Below are 15128 nucleotides of genomic sequence, written 5' to 3' on the forward strand. Positions count from 1 at the left end.
TTTTTAAATGAAAGATCAAAAGGATAAACAATGCAGATTTATTTTTTACAGACATTTTGGATCATATTTACCAGGGGTGCCATTACCGGTAATTCTGACCACGACTAATATATATACACCGGTATATATACACACACATATATAAAATCTCAGCTGATTACCTGCTTGTATCTGCAGAAGTGATGGCAATGAGGGGGGGTGCTCTCAAGGGGAGGCTAGTGGGTCGAGGCTGGGCCGTCTCGGTCTCTGGTTTCCTTTCACAGTAGTACTGCTCTGCCAGCCTGAAGGCCAAAGGGGGCAGCTGGACGGTCCGACAGGAAAGCCTGCGGACCGCAAAGGGCTCCATGCAGGATAGCGGGCATAAGTCGGGGGATTCTGGGGAACAATCTGAGACCTGAGAGGATGAGAGCTTGATTAAGTCTTTTTCTCAAATGCATTACAGGTTTAGAGCACTTATATGAGACTTTTACTAAAAGATAAAGTTCACTGATTTAAGTAGATTATGAGTCATGTACATGTTAAATTGTGAGAATGAATCAGTATTCAGATGAACTTTCACACTAACTTTTACAAAGTACACAAGTACAGATTCTATTCAACAATTAAGATTTTTCAACGATGATCCATTTGTTATGCGATTGTAAGTGCGATTTTTTTCAGGTTTGCACAAATCTTAGACTTAAAACAAGTTAATTTATTCATATAATCTTAAATGGACCATTAGCTTTTAATTGTATAATGAATGAGTCACCTGTGTCCATTAACCTTGGCCTAATTAAGTGTTTAATATATAAGACATTTAAATAATATTGAATTCACTGGAATTGCAACATCTAAAATATATGTGCTCTAGAGTAACTAAAGTAGATCAGCCCACGAGACCATAGGTAAAAAGGTATTACAGTATTAGTATTTTGAAAAATAAGTCAACAATAACAAAATAGTGTATAAATATATATAGAGCAATAACAGCAAAATAGTACATATGCAATTTGCTATAATTCATTAAAATAAATCCTGAAAAGTATGCATGGTTACCACAAAAATATTAAGCAGCACAATCTTTTTAAAAAAGTAAAAATACTGAATCATCATATTAGCAGCATGATTTCTGAAGTTTCATGTGACATATCCATCAATTCATTCATTATTCCTGTTTGTTGCGATCATCAGTCCACTCTTCTTTTGACAATATGCTCTGAAGGCGCACGCATGCGAGAACCATCATCACTCCCTCTGGATACAACAAGGCGATATCGATTTGGTACAGAGAGACCAGCTCTCTCCAAACAGCCTCGGGGCAAAGCAGAAAACACAAATCACCATTGATTCACACAAAGAGGCTTCATACTCATTGTCCTTCAGGCACTGATTTTGGCTCCCAAATTTGCAATGAAAAAGTTAAATTATCCTGAAAGATAAATGATTTAATAATTAGTCAAAACCCCAGTCAGCTCTCTGACTGAAGGGGAAATGAAAGAGTATCTTTGCTCAAAGACCGGTCTTCAAAGTATTTGCTTCTTTTCTGACATTGACATTTTCCTCAGTGTTCCGTTTTAATAGAAATCTCTCGTGAGGTTTACATTCACCTTATCACCTCATACATTATTAATTACTTATTTGTGCTCACTTAGATAGTGCTGAAAGCCAAAACAAGGTGTCCAATGTGAACTGAAAGAGTTTAAAATAGTCTTGGCCTTCAGGAACAATGACTTTACCTCTTCAAAGCGAGCAAGTTAGATGCAATTTATTTGAATCTGGATATTTAAAAGATTCGCGTCTCACCAAAATGGGACAATAGAAGATTGGAAAAACATTGTCTGGTCTGATGAGTCTCAATTTCTGCTGCGTCTCAATTTCTGCTGTGACATGCAGATGGCAGGGTCAGAATTTGGAGTAAACGACATGAAAGCATGCATCCATCCTGCTTTTGTATCAGTGGTTCAGGCTGCTAGTGGTGTAATGGTGTGGGGATATTTTCTAGGGCCCCTTAGTACCAATTTGAACATTGTTTAAATGCCACAGCCTTCCAAAGTATTGTTGCAGACCATGTCCATCCCTTTATGACCACAGTGTACCCATCTTCTGATGGCTACTTCCAGCAGGATAACGCACTATGTCACAAAGCTCAAATCATTTCAAACTGGTTTCTTGAACATGAGTTCACTATACTCGAATGGTCTCCACAGTAACCAGATCTCAATCCAATAGAGATATGTGATGTGGAGGAACAGGAGAATCACATCATGTTAGTGCCACCTGACTGTGAAAGAAACATTTCGAACAGAAAATAAATGTATTTTGAGAGGTGAGCGCAATAAACAATGCCTCACCTGTCTACTCAGATGGTTGCTGCCACATCCCGTGAAAAACACATTAACCACAAGGAAACGGTCGCACTCCCTTTCAGGGGAACACCCCAATCTTATTCCACGAATGAAGTTCAGCAAACCATCGGCCAACTCACAAATAAATAAGCGAGTAAATATGTCAACCTTTGATTCATTTACCAGTGTTTTCACAGAGGCATTGAATATATCAACATTTTAATTATCATCACTGATGCTTTGTAGCGCTCCACTGCATTGAAAGATTGGCAAATGTGATTTCAGAGGGAAATGATTAAGGCGTCACATGGGTAAAGACCGGCACACAAATGAGGTACTTTAGAGATTTGATGATATTTAACGAACAGACTTAAAAGCAGATGTTTTTCCTTTCTTCTTTTACTGTATATTGAAATCCAAATGTTCAGAATTGCTCTGGGATTCAGTCGGCGGCAATCTGAAAGGGTTCATGAGAATTTCAGGGAAGGTAAATAGCCTAGACAGTTTAACTTGTCATTCAAACACTAAAGAAAAATTCATTGTACATTTAATGCAAAATATTAATTGTGAAAAGGCTGTTTTGAAAATTAAAACAGACAAAACGAGCTGTAACTCACACATAAAGGCACTTCTAAAGGAGTGCCTAAAATGAGTCCATAAAACAAAAGATATTTTAGACATCATTAAGTCCTGAAATACAGAGCTAAATTTTTTAGCAAAAATAAATGTTCTTTATGACGTGCCAATGGAGCCTCAGCATTGCCCCGGGCTTCTGCGACGTGAGCAGTAATGCGGGTTACACAGGTGATGACAAGTGATGAGAGCCTAGAGCTACATGACAACAGGTCAATGACAAATCTCAATTCATTAATCTTTATGATGAAAGACTACACTTCATCTGCCTCCTTGAGATTAGTTCTGTAAGGATATATTTTAGAGACATATTTCAGATATAAGGCTGCGTCAAAAAGAAAACCATTTGTTTTTATATTCTCCCAAACCACTAAATGGCAGTCACTGTAAAAAGTTTGGCAACACTTTATTTTGATGGTCCCTTTTGAACCTTCTGTTGATTATAAGCAACTGCATGTCTACTAACTCGCATTACAGTATTAGTAAACTGTCTGCTTAATATCTGCTAACTCTTTATTGTGATGGTCCTCCGGCAGACATTCTACTGACTATAAGTAACTGTGCAACTACATGTCAACTTATTCTTCTAACCCTAACATTACCAGTCTACTAATACTCTACTAACACTCTAATGAGAGTTAGTAGACATGTACGGTAGATGCAACGTTACTTAGTCAACAGAATGTGTAAAAGAGACCAAGATAAACCAATAGTTTTCTAAGGGTGAATGGATTAATTATGAAGGATATGCAAAGTGGGCCAAGAATGACTGCTTTCGAGAAATGTTAATCAAAAATGTGCATTGTTTAAAAGCAGAATAATTCTGAAGTAAAATACTAAGTTTTGAGGTTCTGAAAAGAAAATACAGAAAAATGTATAAATATTTTACTTCGTTCGAACAAATGAAGCCATCAGCAATTACTCCAGTCTTCACATGATCCTTCAGAAATCATTCTAAGATTTGGTGCTCCAAAAAAAGTTGTGCTGCGTAATATTTTTGTGGAAACATTTTTTTCAGGGTTCTTTGATGAATAGAAAGTTCAAAAGAAAATCATTTATTTGAAAATGTAGGTGTTTTTTTAACATTACAAATCTTCAGTTCATGGGTCACTGCTCCTGGGGTTTCAATCTTGGACAACCACTGCTTCACAGCTCAGATCATTAATCACTGCCACCAACCTGTTTGTAAGTACTAAATAACCCATTGGGTGCTTTTCCATTTTACAAGTTAATGGCTTTTTTAAAACAACAGTCTCAAACCCTTCTGTAGGCAAGGTTTCAGAAGACTTTGTACTATATCACAGGTGAAAGCAGTAATGATTTCCAGTTCAATAATGTCCAGTACAATTGATAAAAGTTACACATATTGGAAGTTAATTGTCTGTGCATGTGTATGGCATGAATGATTTCAGTGCACTTACACTCTCCAATTGACTTTCTCCACTGCAGGCATTCTCTTGCATTGTTTGTCCCCCAGATAAAAGTTGAGGTTTCAGTCTCAAAATGTAGAAAGTCCTAGAATAAATTAAATAAAAGGAGATGAATTCCTGCTTGATATCACACAAACCATGAGACTCTAGTAAAGTACAGCGCTGACAAACACACACAAACACACACACACACACACACACACACACACACACACACACACAAGACCAAATGTCCACATTTTGGCTCAAATCGCATTTTGACTAGGAAGGAAACTAGCATACAAAAACATCTTGTGCAGTTCTGGCATCAGAAATTGCATTTGAATAAATGTACTATTCTTTTCATCAGTGAGTTTGTGGCCCTTTGGGACAAGCTGATAATCTAGGAACCAACGGTTCAAGTGCCAGTTTTGCATAAAAATAAAAAAATTGCTTTCAGAAGCATAGACTACATGCCACATGTACACTTACATACACTGAGCTGTGTCACATCTCATTACGTTTATGATAATCATTGCAAGTATTTGATATGACCTTGGAATTGTGTACACTTCTTAAATTAGTGCTTCATAAATAATTCATGAGGCGAAACAAACTCTGTCCTATTTAAAGTTGGCCAGTTCTACAAAGTCACTTGTTTTACAAAGTCACCGTCAAATAAGACAAAAAGCATTTCCATATTTTCTTCAAGGGATGCTCTGATTAAATAGAAGCATGTAAATTCATCATTTTTTTAATGTTGAACTGAGATTCCTATAGCTGTGAGGTATTCAAGAACCTAAAACAATTTTTCTATTATAGGGGTGGGTGATTATTCATGCCAATGCATTATTATTTGGCTATGGCTTTGTTGCAGTATATAGTGACATCAGTCAGAATATAATTCACAAGTGAAAGTGAAATTTTCTCTCATTGGATTCCTCTTCTTTTTCCTGCATGAAACTGAATATAGGGCACCTATGGGTCCAATGGGCTAAAAGCCTCCTTATGGAAAATATGATCCCGAAATGTGTCGATCAAAAATAAAGTTTCAAAAGAAATGCTTTAGGCTACATTAAAAATTAGGCATCTGGAGGCCATTTTACCCCAAATGTGGGGCAAAATGTCCTCGGAAGGAAGGACTTATTGTGATATAGCATAAAGGCAATATGGATAATAAAAATCAAAGGGCTCTTTAACACCATTGTACACACAAACCAGACACTCAAAACAGAGTGAAGGGGGAAAAACATTTGTTTTCAGTTCAAGCTGAAGTTGAAGTCAACAGACTCAACATAAATATACAGAATGAGATAAGCTAAACTTGCAAAATGAAAAAATGCAACATACTAAAACCGAATTTTGAAAGAAATAAAAAATATTTCCTTAGTCATATTGCAAGTAGCCATGCAACATAAAACGTCTCAAGTAACACCCTAAAGAAGGGAGATAATGTCCATGGAATGAAAATGTACCCTAAATAGTCTTTATAAAGTCTCTATCACCATCTAGTGGCTATAATGTGGCAGAATCAACTCACAAGTGCAGCTAAAAGTGCTATAAACACATTTTATATTATGATTTATAATGAATAAACTAAAACTCATATCAAATGTATTAATAACATAATATTGCTATGCTGTTAATCATGTTAATTAACAGCTATAATGCTTATGCTACGTGCTAATTTTTTTATTTAATACTTTGTTTATCGAGATACAACAACTTATGCCAGTATAATACAACAATATCGTACATTAAAAAGTTAGATCTCTTTTACATAATAAAATAAAATAAAAAAATATATAAAAACAAACAAAAAAACAGGCACAGGTAAATTAGGATAGCTACACATTAAGAAGAGTTGGAAATAATCATGCATACAAGTGAAGCAAATCATGATATGAGAAGAGGTAATTTAGGAAAAATTGTAAATGATTAAAAGACTAATGATTTAGTAATAACATGCAAGTGAAAATAGGTTGAGAATCAAGTTATCTTATCTCTTTCTACCTCATTTATTATATTACTAAAATTAGAATTTGAAATAAAGGATACAGCGTGCTAATTATGCAAATGTATCAATAAACTTTAATCATAAAACAACTACAGCTCCCTTTACATTGTATTTACAGTGGAGATTTGTGTTTTTAGAAAGAGGCCCCATGTCTCAGTAACTGCTGAAAATGTAAACTCTCTCAAACAATTATTTCCCCAGGCAAATATTTGTGAGTGTCACAGGCTAAAATAGGCACATGTCAATTATTGTTTACGGAATATGTTCCATGGGAAGCACAACATAACCTTTTCCACATTATTTTTGGCTAAAGTTCGTCAAAGAAATCCATCAAGTTGATATGATCATATACAACCCACGCCATCCTCTAGAAAATAAATGATGAATGTTGATGTTTTTAATAAAAAGTTATTCTCCTTGTGATCTCCACGAGGAAGAAGGATATTTGAATGCTTGGGAAAAGTTTACATTGTGAAGGCAAAAAGCAATGTCATTTCCTATTCTTAATTGCAAATCTATTATATACAAAGATAACCATCAATAGGAAACCAGAGGGCTTCATATGTATAATTTAGCAAGATGTGGCTCACATAAACCCACATTATGATCATATATATAAATTTTTGTATATCAGCATTGCCATTACTACACTTTAAATGTCAGTTATTCCCATGATGCCTTGCCATCTGCATTTCTGCTGAGGTTATTGAACTATTAATGTGTCATGAGAGAGTTTGAGGAAAATGTCTGCACTGTTTTCCTTTTAATACCGTTCAGAAAAGGCTTTTCAACCTCTGCGCACAGGATGTTTGAGGAATTATATTAAAACCCAATCTTAAAATGGAAAATGATCAAAGGTTTTTCTTATTCCATATATACTGGGGAGGAACTTACTTTAAGATGTAAGATGAAAAAGCTGTCATAGAACCAAACGGCCTTGACATCCGCAAACAGTAATCGGCCTAAATTTAGTCTGTGACAGATTGTCTGGTAACGATTTAAATGTAAATGTGAGCCATTTCTTTCATTTAGTTTTTTTTTTGTAATACATGTTAGGCCACAGTTAATACGATGTCAACGAACTTTTACCTTTACAATGTGCAAAAAACTGTTGCATTGAGTGATACTGACACCTTGTTGCATAGATGCTGCATCATTACTTTTTTTTTTGCTGACCATATGCCATTTTAAAATGAATCAGCCATGATTTATTTATTCAGTGATTGAAAGTGTCTGATAAAAGGGGGGTTAAAGATAAAGAGTAGGTTAAATGACCTGGGACATTAAAAATAAAACAGCTTTAATTAAACTACTGATATGTCTAGAGTTCTCATATTTTGTGAGTGGACAAGACATTATAAAAGTAATATTAAATTGAAACAAAACAGAACAGTATTTTCTTGTAAAACATACTAAAATAATCTTCAACGTTTAATTTAATGCGTTATGTGCTTTTTTTTTGTATGAACTTAAGTACAAAGTTTTTGTAATTATAAAAGTAAATCCTACTATCATTTTTTCAGTGTATTAAATTCATGCATTTGACATATTGATATTTTTAATTACATTTATTTGTGATCTCCACGAGGAAGAAGGATAATTATATGCTTACATTGCAAAGGCAAAAGTCATATTTCATATATGTGATTGGTTTCCTGTTGATGGTTATTCTTGTATACAATAAATTTGCAGAGGGCTTCATATGTATAATTTAAAGAGCAGCGGCTCACATATCCTCACATTTAAAAAAATGTGGACTGCACCTTTAACATAAAAATGAACAAACTAGACTCACAGAGATCGTGTGGCCTGTCAGAGTTCATTTGTTCATGCCGCCGCCTGAGGGTCCCTTACTGATTCCTTGCACTGATTTAACAGATGAGGATTATCCAGGTAAATTCTGGTCTGGACATTTGCCCTCAAATAACATTCACAGGACACAGAACCAGCCAACTGTCAGCTTTAGCACACTGTCATGAGTTCAGATTGACCTTTAAAGCATGAAACTTATTTCATTAATTTCTTAGCATGAAACAACAGCGTGAACTCGTGTTTGCCTTGATCTCCAGACATGCCTGCACACTTTCTGACCATTTTAATAGGCCTCAAATTATAAAGTATACTAACTTAAATGCACTTAATGTGGACACCGACTGCACATAGTGGAAACTGATGGCAAAAGAAGCAGAACTACAAAGATTTGGATGGGATATGTGTTTAAATATACAAAGCAAAATAGGGAGTCAGACAGCCAATGAAAGGTTACCTCTCCACGAGTCCACGCACAAGCTTTTGAAGCATTACGTTCACAGTTCGTGAGGGAGACGTGTTAGAGAGCAGCAGTGGTCTGTACCTCTTACAAACTTTAAGGCTGTTCATTAATTAAAGCATGGCTATAAATGCAGTGATATCGTGCTTTAAAATGTCATAAGGAACCAATTAGGAGCACAGATGTTTTAGAGGGGAAAGGGTGGTGTCATCAATGACATCATTATCTGGCCTCCTTGACATCGTGTCATTTCACGCCCTTTTGAACGTTTTCTTGTTTCAGATTCAGCATTTTTGCACATCGTAAAAGTGCATGATGGATTGTTAAACTTCCCGTTTTTGAAAAATACTGGATTGTAAAATGAACTAATGTTGATCTTGTTCAAATGTTCCAGTGCACTGTGAGGGGTTTTTTTACAATAAAAACAAGTTGATGTTAAGAAAATTAGGTATGAAATTGCTGAAAACCAGTGGGATTTTTACAGATCTGTGAATATTTTTCAGACATATCTTGAAGGCGTTCATTCATCAAGCTCAAGTTGCTTTGTATATTTAACTACTTATTTTTAAATGATACTATTAAAACTACTAAATGATTTTAAATTATACAAACCAAACAAACTGTAATACTAAACCCTCCCCTTATCCCCTGTTATGCCAGTCAAAAATGAATAAAAACATAATAATATATAAATATAATTTATTATATTATAATAATAAATATTATACATATAGGCTACATATATACACATACACACATATATATATATATATATATATATATATATATATATATATATATATATATATAAAAAAAAATACTTTCTTTTTTTTAACTAAAAATCTAATAATTTTTTTTACTTCATCTCTCTGTGCTTAAAAACAATGGCTTTTTAGTATGCGAAAAAATGCTAACTTCATGTGACAAAGTCAGAATCACTCCCACAAAGCCATGGGCTCGGTTTTACACATGACTTCATTTACGAGGGGAAACACTGACATGTGGAAGGAAAACACTATTAGTATCATCAATTGGATACGAGCCCCAATAAACAAAAGTGCATGTGGACCATAATGCCTCACTCTTTGCTATGATTATGATACAATAAGACATTCCAGTTCACTGTGAGAGCAGGCTGCTTTGGGTGCTCTATTTATAGATTAAGGATGCAAATGCCATCAAAAATGTCTCTCTTCTAAAAGAACCCTTTGCATGCAGTACAACGATGAGTTAGCTGAACGGGTCAGGTGCCCAAAAGTCACCTTGCACCTGCCTATCCTTTTCCACATGCCTTAAAAGCTAAAGACGACACATGCTGGACCAGATGGATGGTGACAACGAGAAAAGCATGAGCAGACACGCTTGTAGGGTACAGAAACATTATTTCTATGCCTTTGGGAAGTACATAGAGAAGAAAAAGGAAGTGAATAAAGTGTGAATGGGAACTTACTCTTCTCCTTGGAGAAAGAGAAAAGGAACAGAAATGACAGATGCAATCCTCCAGAGACTGATCCCGGTTGTTACTGCGATACAGTCCAGCTGAAACAGAATGAAATGTCTAAGTCCCCTTTGCTTCCTGTGTCACTGTGCCCCGTGCTGTGATGCTCTTTGGTTTAAGGACTGAAGAATATCAGAGTTCCCAGCCTCTCAGCCAATCAGAGCGCTCTGCTCCATCTCCCCCACCCACCCACCCACCCCTCCCTAAAGTTCCTCGAGCAGTAGCCAGCAGAGAGACGTTTTAAAAAGCTGGGGCCACTGCAGCATCACAGCGGGATACTTATACATCTCAAATTATCAAACACAAGAGCAATAGAAGTGTTTATGTGAAGGTCTACCATGGGAATATGCAATCAGCTGAGTGTTTTCTTTTGGAAATGAATCGTCAAAATTGGACGTCAGACATCAGTTGTGCTGCTCGCACCATTTACCTCTATAGTCCATTTGGAGGCTGTAGTTCTCATTTCACATGCCCTTTGACTGGTCCCTGCCTCGTTGTTAGTGATCTGGGGAGAACAGGGCTAGTTTTCACACTTGATACTTCTGAAAAATGCAGAAGACAATTTTTATATAAGCAAATACCTTAAAGTCACAGCCACAAAAACAAGCATTTGAGCATTTCCACCATCATTGCCCTGGGGGAAAAGATACAGTTCACTGAACACAAGATGATCTTTTGTGACAATGTGCCCCAATGGCAAAAAACAAACCGTGAAGTGTTATGAAACAAACCGATTCACGAAAAAAAGAACAATGCAAAAAGGTAACGCACAAACATTTTTAAATCTGTTTGGTAAAATATCACTGAATTTATAACATATAAAAACACATGGGACAACTGTCCTGAGCAGCAAAAAAAAAAGTGTTTATCCAGTAGCTATAGCACAAAAAAGACATTGGAATTTGGAGGACATTTAACTTTGCCATTTGAGTTTTTTTCTCTCCACCAAATAAATGAGGACAGGACATTTAATCAGAGTAAAAAAAATTGCAACTCAATTTTCAAGACACAATGCAACAAGCCTACAGCATGACTAACTATTAGCAATAACTTCAGGGTTGTGGATGTCAATTAATGGCATATGCTTTTGTTGAAAAACACAATCCGCATTATTTCAATGCGGAGTCATTAAGTGCAGAGGCGTTGTGTGTGTGAACATGATGTTATTGTAGTTTTAGACTAAATGTGAGCGTGCATTTACTCATCTCACTTGCACACAAAAAAAAGATTCAATATTCAAAATGAATAAAATCAGTGAAATGCAGAATCAGAATACTAGAATGACTATAGAACTTTTAGTTTTTATTGGTAAAGTAAGTGTTAAACTTTCTTTCCCCGCATCCTTTTCTTCTGTTATCCAGAATATCAGCACAGCTGAAAGGTTTGTTTGAGCGGCGCCCTCTACTGAACACGCGTGAATCTGCACTTCCTTCAGCCTGAAAATTATTAGGCCTATTTCACTTTTGGAGTGAAAGGGTCTTTACATTAGTCCAAAAATAGCACTTTTTAAAAAATAAAAAACAAGCCCAGCCCAGGTGGAAAAAAAGCAGCGTAAAAGTAACGTAACATAATTTTTTTTTTAAGTAACTAAGTAATGCAATTAGTTACTTTTTAAGGGAGTAACGCAATATTGTAATGCATTACTTTTCAAAGTAACTTTCCCCAACACTGTTCTTAGCCAGTTGATTTTGTTTGGTTCATGGCTCTTTAAAGAAGGCTTTTATTAAAAATCCCACTGGGAAAAATTAATGGGAAAAATACTTTGGGAACCAAGGCCGCTGAATAAGTGGGCTGGCTATTGGCAATTGTGGAAATATCAGACCACTGAATGCCAAGATAGACCAATCAGAATCAAATACTACAGAGCACCATATAATAAAACAAACTAATGCCCAAAAAGTCACACATATGGAGTTAATCTACTCTATATCGTCACAGTCCAGTTATCTCGCCTCAGTAGTTTATGTTCTCAGGGTCTAGCCACCTTCTAGCGGGCAAGGGAAGCAAACAAATCATTTTGTAATAAATTACTTTTGGATATCTAGCTATGACGCACTTCAAATAAAGTCATTACCAACATTTTTGTGAGGCACTGTCTGGAGTTCCTATGTGATATGTTTGTTATTGTTTATGAAAAGTTTGAAGGGAAATTTAGTTATCAGGAATTACATTTACGCACACAGCAAACGTATTTATAAATATTGTGGACCAAGTACCAAGCTCTGTCTTTCTGACCCATGTCTGTCATGATTTCCCATCTGCTTGGACACACAAGCAGCCCAAACACACATATTAGACAAGTCCAAATGTATGATGCTGATCTCACAGTATGTCAGAGGCAGTTCACGTCTTGACAACACTTTTATCCATCTTGATAAGGAAAAAATCAATACACAAAAACAATGATATATGGTGAGGTTTAGGTAAAAACACCACTTTTAAATCATGCGATTTTCATTTGAACGGTACTAACAGCTCAGCTGTTCTTTTAAAGTCAGACATTGCGATAAGTCTTTTCTTCCCTATTGTAATGTATATCCGAACAGCTTCTCGAACAAGAAAAATTAAGTAAAAAATGGGCCAGACTTAGCTTAGATGGTCACATTTATTTATATAGCGCTTTTTACAATACAGATTGTTTCAAAGCAGCTTTACAGAGATAACAGGAAAATAATGCCAAACATTTTGTTTACAGAAGAAAATAGCGTCTCAGCTTAAGTTCAGTGATGTTTAATTTTTGTTTTAAAAAAGTTATTAATTTAATTAATTTACCATGGTTGTGGGTTGCTATTGCTGTGATGTCATGTGAGTGACAGGTTGTCCCTCCCTCGCGCCAGTAAACAGCTCATCAGAGAAGAGATGTCGTCATTGCAAGATTATGAGTGCACATGAATAAAATTAAATAAATCACTTAAACCATCTATACGCTATGTTCCTAGTTTTTAGAAGCCATTAAATAGCCTTGTGTGATGTCCAGATAAACATGTAATCCATTATTCTCTGAAAATCTTCTCGCGTGCTGCTAAAATATCATTCACATTACCAAGATACATTACAGGTTTGCCGTCAATTATGTTCTTATGCCTTAATTATTTGCATTGTGTTTGTGACCAAATTTGAATATAAGACATCTCTATTAGAGGGTACGATTATTAATTACTTATAACTTAAAGTTTAGTCGTACAAAAAGCAATTATACGGCTTCAGAAGATAAACACATGAGTTAACTTGTGGACTTACTTGGACGTTTTTGTAGCTCAACAGAATACTTCTACATTTTTACATAAATTGTTGCATTGAATTGAATGAGACGAGCGTGCGTAAGAATGGATTCATGAATTATTTACACAGTTTGTTTCTGCTTGTGTTTCATGCAATGAGTTCTATTACGCCTAACATCTGCTTTTGGGTTCTACAGACAAAGTCAAACAGGTTTGAAAATGTCAAGAGGATGAAATTATTTGTATTTTCGCGACCATCATGTCAATAACATGTTGTACTTAGCATATATGCTGAAATAAGTTTTAACAGGTATGAAAATTGAAAAGCTTGTAACTTAGACCTGAAAAATTAAGTGCCAGAAAGAAAGATAAAGGGAAAAAGAAGACTGGCAGACAACGATGCTGCTGCACCTTTTCACTTTGATGACTCGTTAATTCTCTCAAATGTCCATTGTGAAGATCATATTGATTGTATTTTATGTTGCAATGGAGTAAAGGTGTGGTTAAATTTGTGAAATCTCAGTGAAACTTTGTTGGCAAAAAGATATACTGTCCAGTGTAGCGATGTAATGTATGAAGCACAGCTCACACAGAAAGTAACTTTCAAGCAGCTTTCTGTTGGTCAATGCAGTGAATTCAAGTGACCAACTTTTTCTTACACCTCCACAGCCCCATAAGTAACACCCCTTTAAAGGTAGAGTTCACCCAAAAATGAAAATTGTCATTTACTCTCCCTCAAGTTGTTCCAAACCTGCAGGAGTTACTTTTTTTTTTTCTTCTGCTGAACACAAAAGATGATATTTTAAAGATTGTTGGTAATCAAAAAGTTGACAGTAGCCATTGACTTCCATAGTAGGTGACATGTTTTTTTTATTTTTTTATTATGGAAATCAATGGCTACCGTCAACTTTTTGATTACCAACATTGTATAAAGGGTTAGTTCACCCAAAAATGAAAATTCTGTCAGTTATTACTCACCCTCATGTTGATCCAACCCCGTAAGACTTTCGTACATCTTCAGAACACAAATTAAAAGATATTTTGGATTAAATCTGAGAGCTGTCTCACTATTGTAATTGAGAGCTGCTTACCTGCTTCTATTGTAAGTGAAACTTGCCAGCACAGAAAGTTATTAAACACATCGTTAAATAGTCCAAGTGACTACAGTAGCTCAACCATAAGTTTATCAAGCGACGTGAATACTTTTTGTGCGCAAAAACAAAACAAGAATAACGACTTCATTCAACTATTAATTTTCTTCTGTGTGGGCCTCTGAGTGAGTTCACGCTCTGGTTCACGTAAGTTAATCATGAAGGTCGATGAGATGAGTTACATTGATTCCACAACAACTACATAAATCCACTAACCATTTAGAAACCTGGCGCAGTCGAAAAGTTGCAACCTCTTCCTGAGTATGGCTGGCTGCACTCCACTACTGGTTATTTCTGAGATTTTGGATGACTGAGATTATTCGTGTTTTGTTATTGTATCTGAAGCTCGAGAATCGGCCATCGTCTTGTTAACGGAGGCGGGGAGCAGCAGCTCATTTGCATTTAAAGGGACACGCACACAAAACGGCAGGTTTTTACCTTTACTCGCACTCAAAAGGGGGAAAATTTGACAAGCTATAAATTATCTGGGGGGTATTTTGAGCAGAAATTTCAGACACATTCTGGGGACTCCATAGATGTATATTACATCTTGTGAAAAAGGGCAATGTCACCTTTAAAATATCTTATTTTGTGTTCAATAGA

At 35.7% G+C, this 15128-nt stretch overlaps 1 protein-coding gene across 6 annotated transcripts in view; it reads right to left on the reverse strand.

The window, feature by feature from the left end:
• The window catches only part of pde4d (phosphodiesterase 4D, cAMP-specific), a 126304-nt gene extending 111423 nt beyond the window's left edge, over positions 1–14881 (reverse strand). The window contains exons 1-6 of one of the 6 annotated variants that reach the window (XM_079637114.1): positions 14742–14876; positions 10735–10787; positions 10584–10658; positions 10106–10194; positions 4382–4475; positions 162–394 (exon numbers count right to left, since the gene is read on the reverse strand). In XM_079637114.1, coding sequence (XP_079493240.1) covers positions 162–394; positions 4382–4475; positions 10106–10194; positions 10584–10616 — 449 coding nt within the window. In that variant the 5' untranslated portion in view covers positions 10617–10658; positions 10735–10787; positions 14742–14876. Of the gene's footprint in view, positions 1–161; positions 395–4381; positions 4476–10105; positions 10195–10583; positions 10659–10734; positions 10788–14352; positions 14390–14465; positions 14516–14741 lie in introns of those variants that run through there. The other 5 variants (XM_079637115.1, XM_079637110.1, XM_079637116.1 and 2 more) reach the window with 5 other exon arrangements.
• Between the last annotated feature and the right edge of the window lie 247 nt (positions 14882–15128).

The sequence above is a fragment of the Phoxinus phoxinus genome (genome assembly GCF_949152265.1).
Source record: "Phoxinus phoxinus genome assembly, chromosome: 15".
NCBI lineage: Eukaryota > Metazoa > Chordata > Actinopteri > Cypriniformes > Leuciscidae > Phoxinus > Phoxinus phoxinus.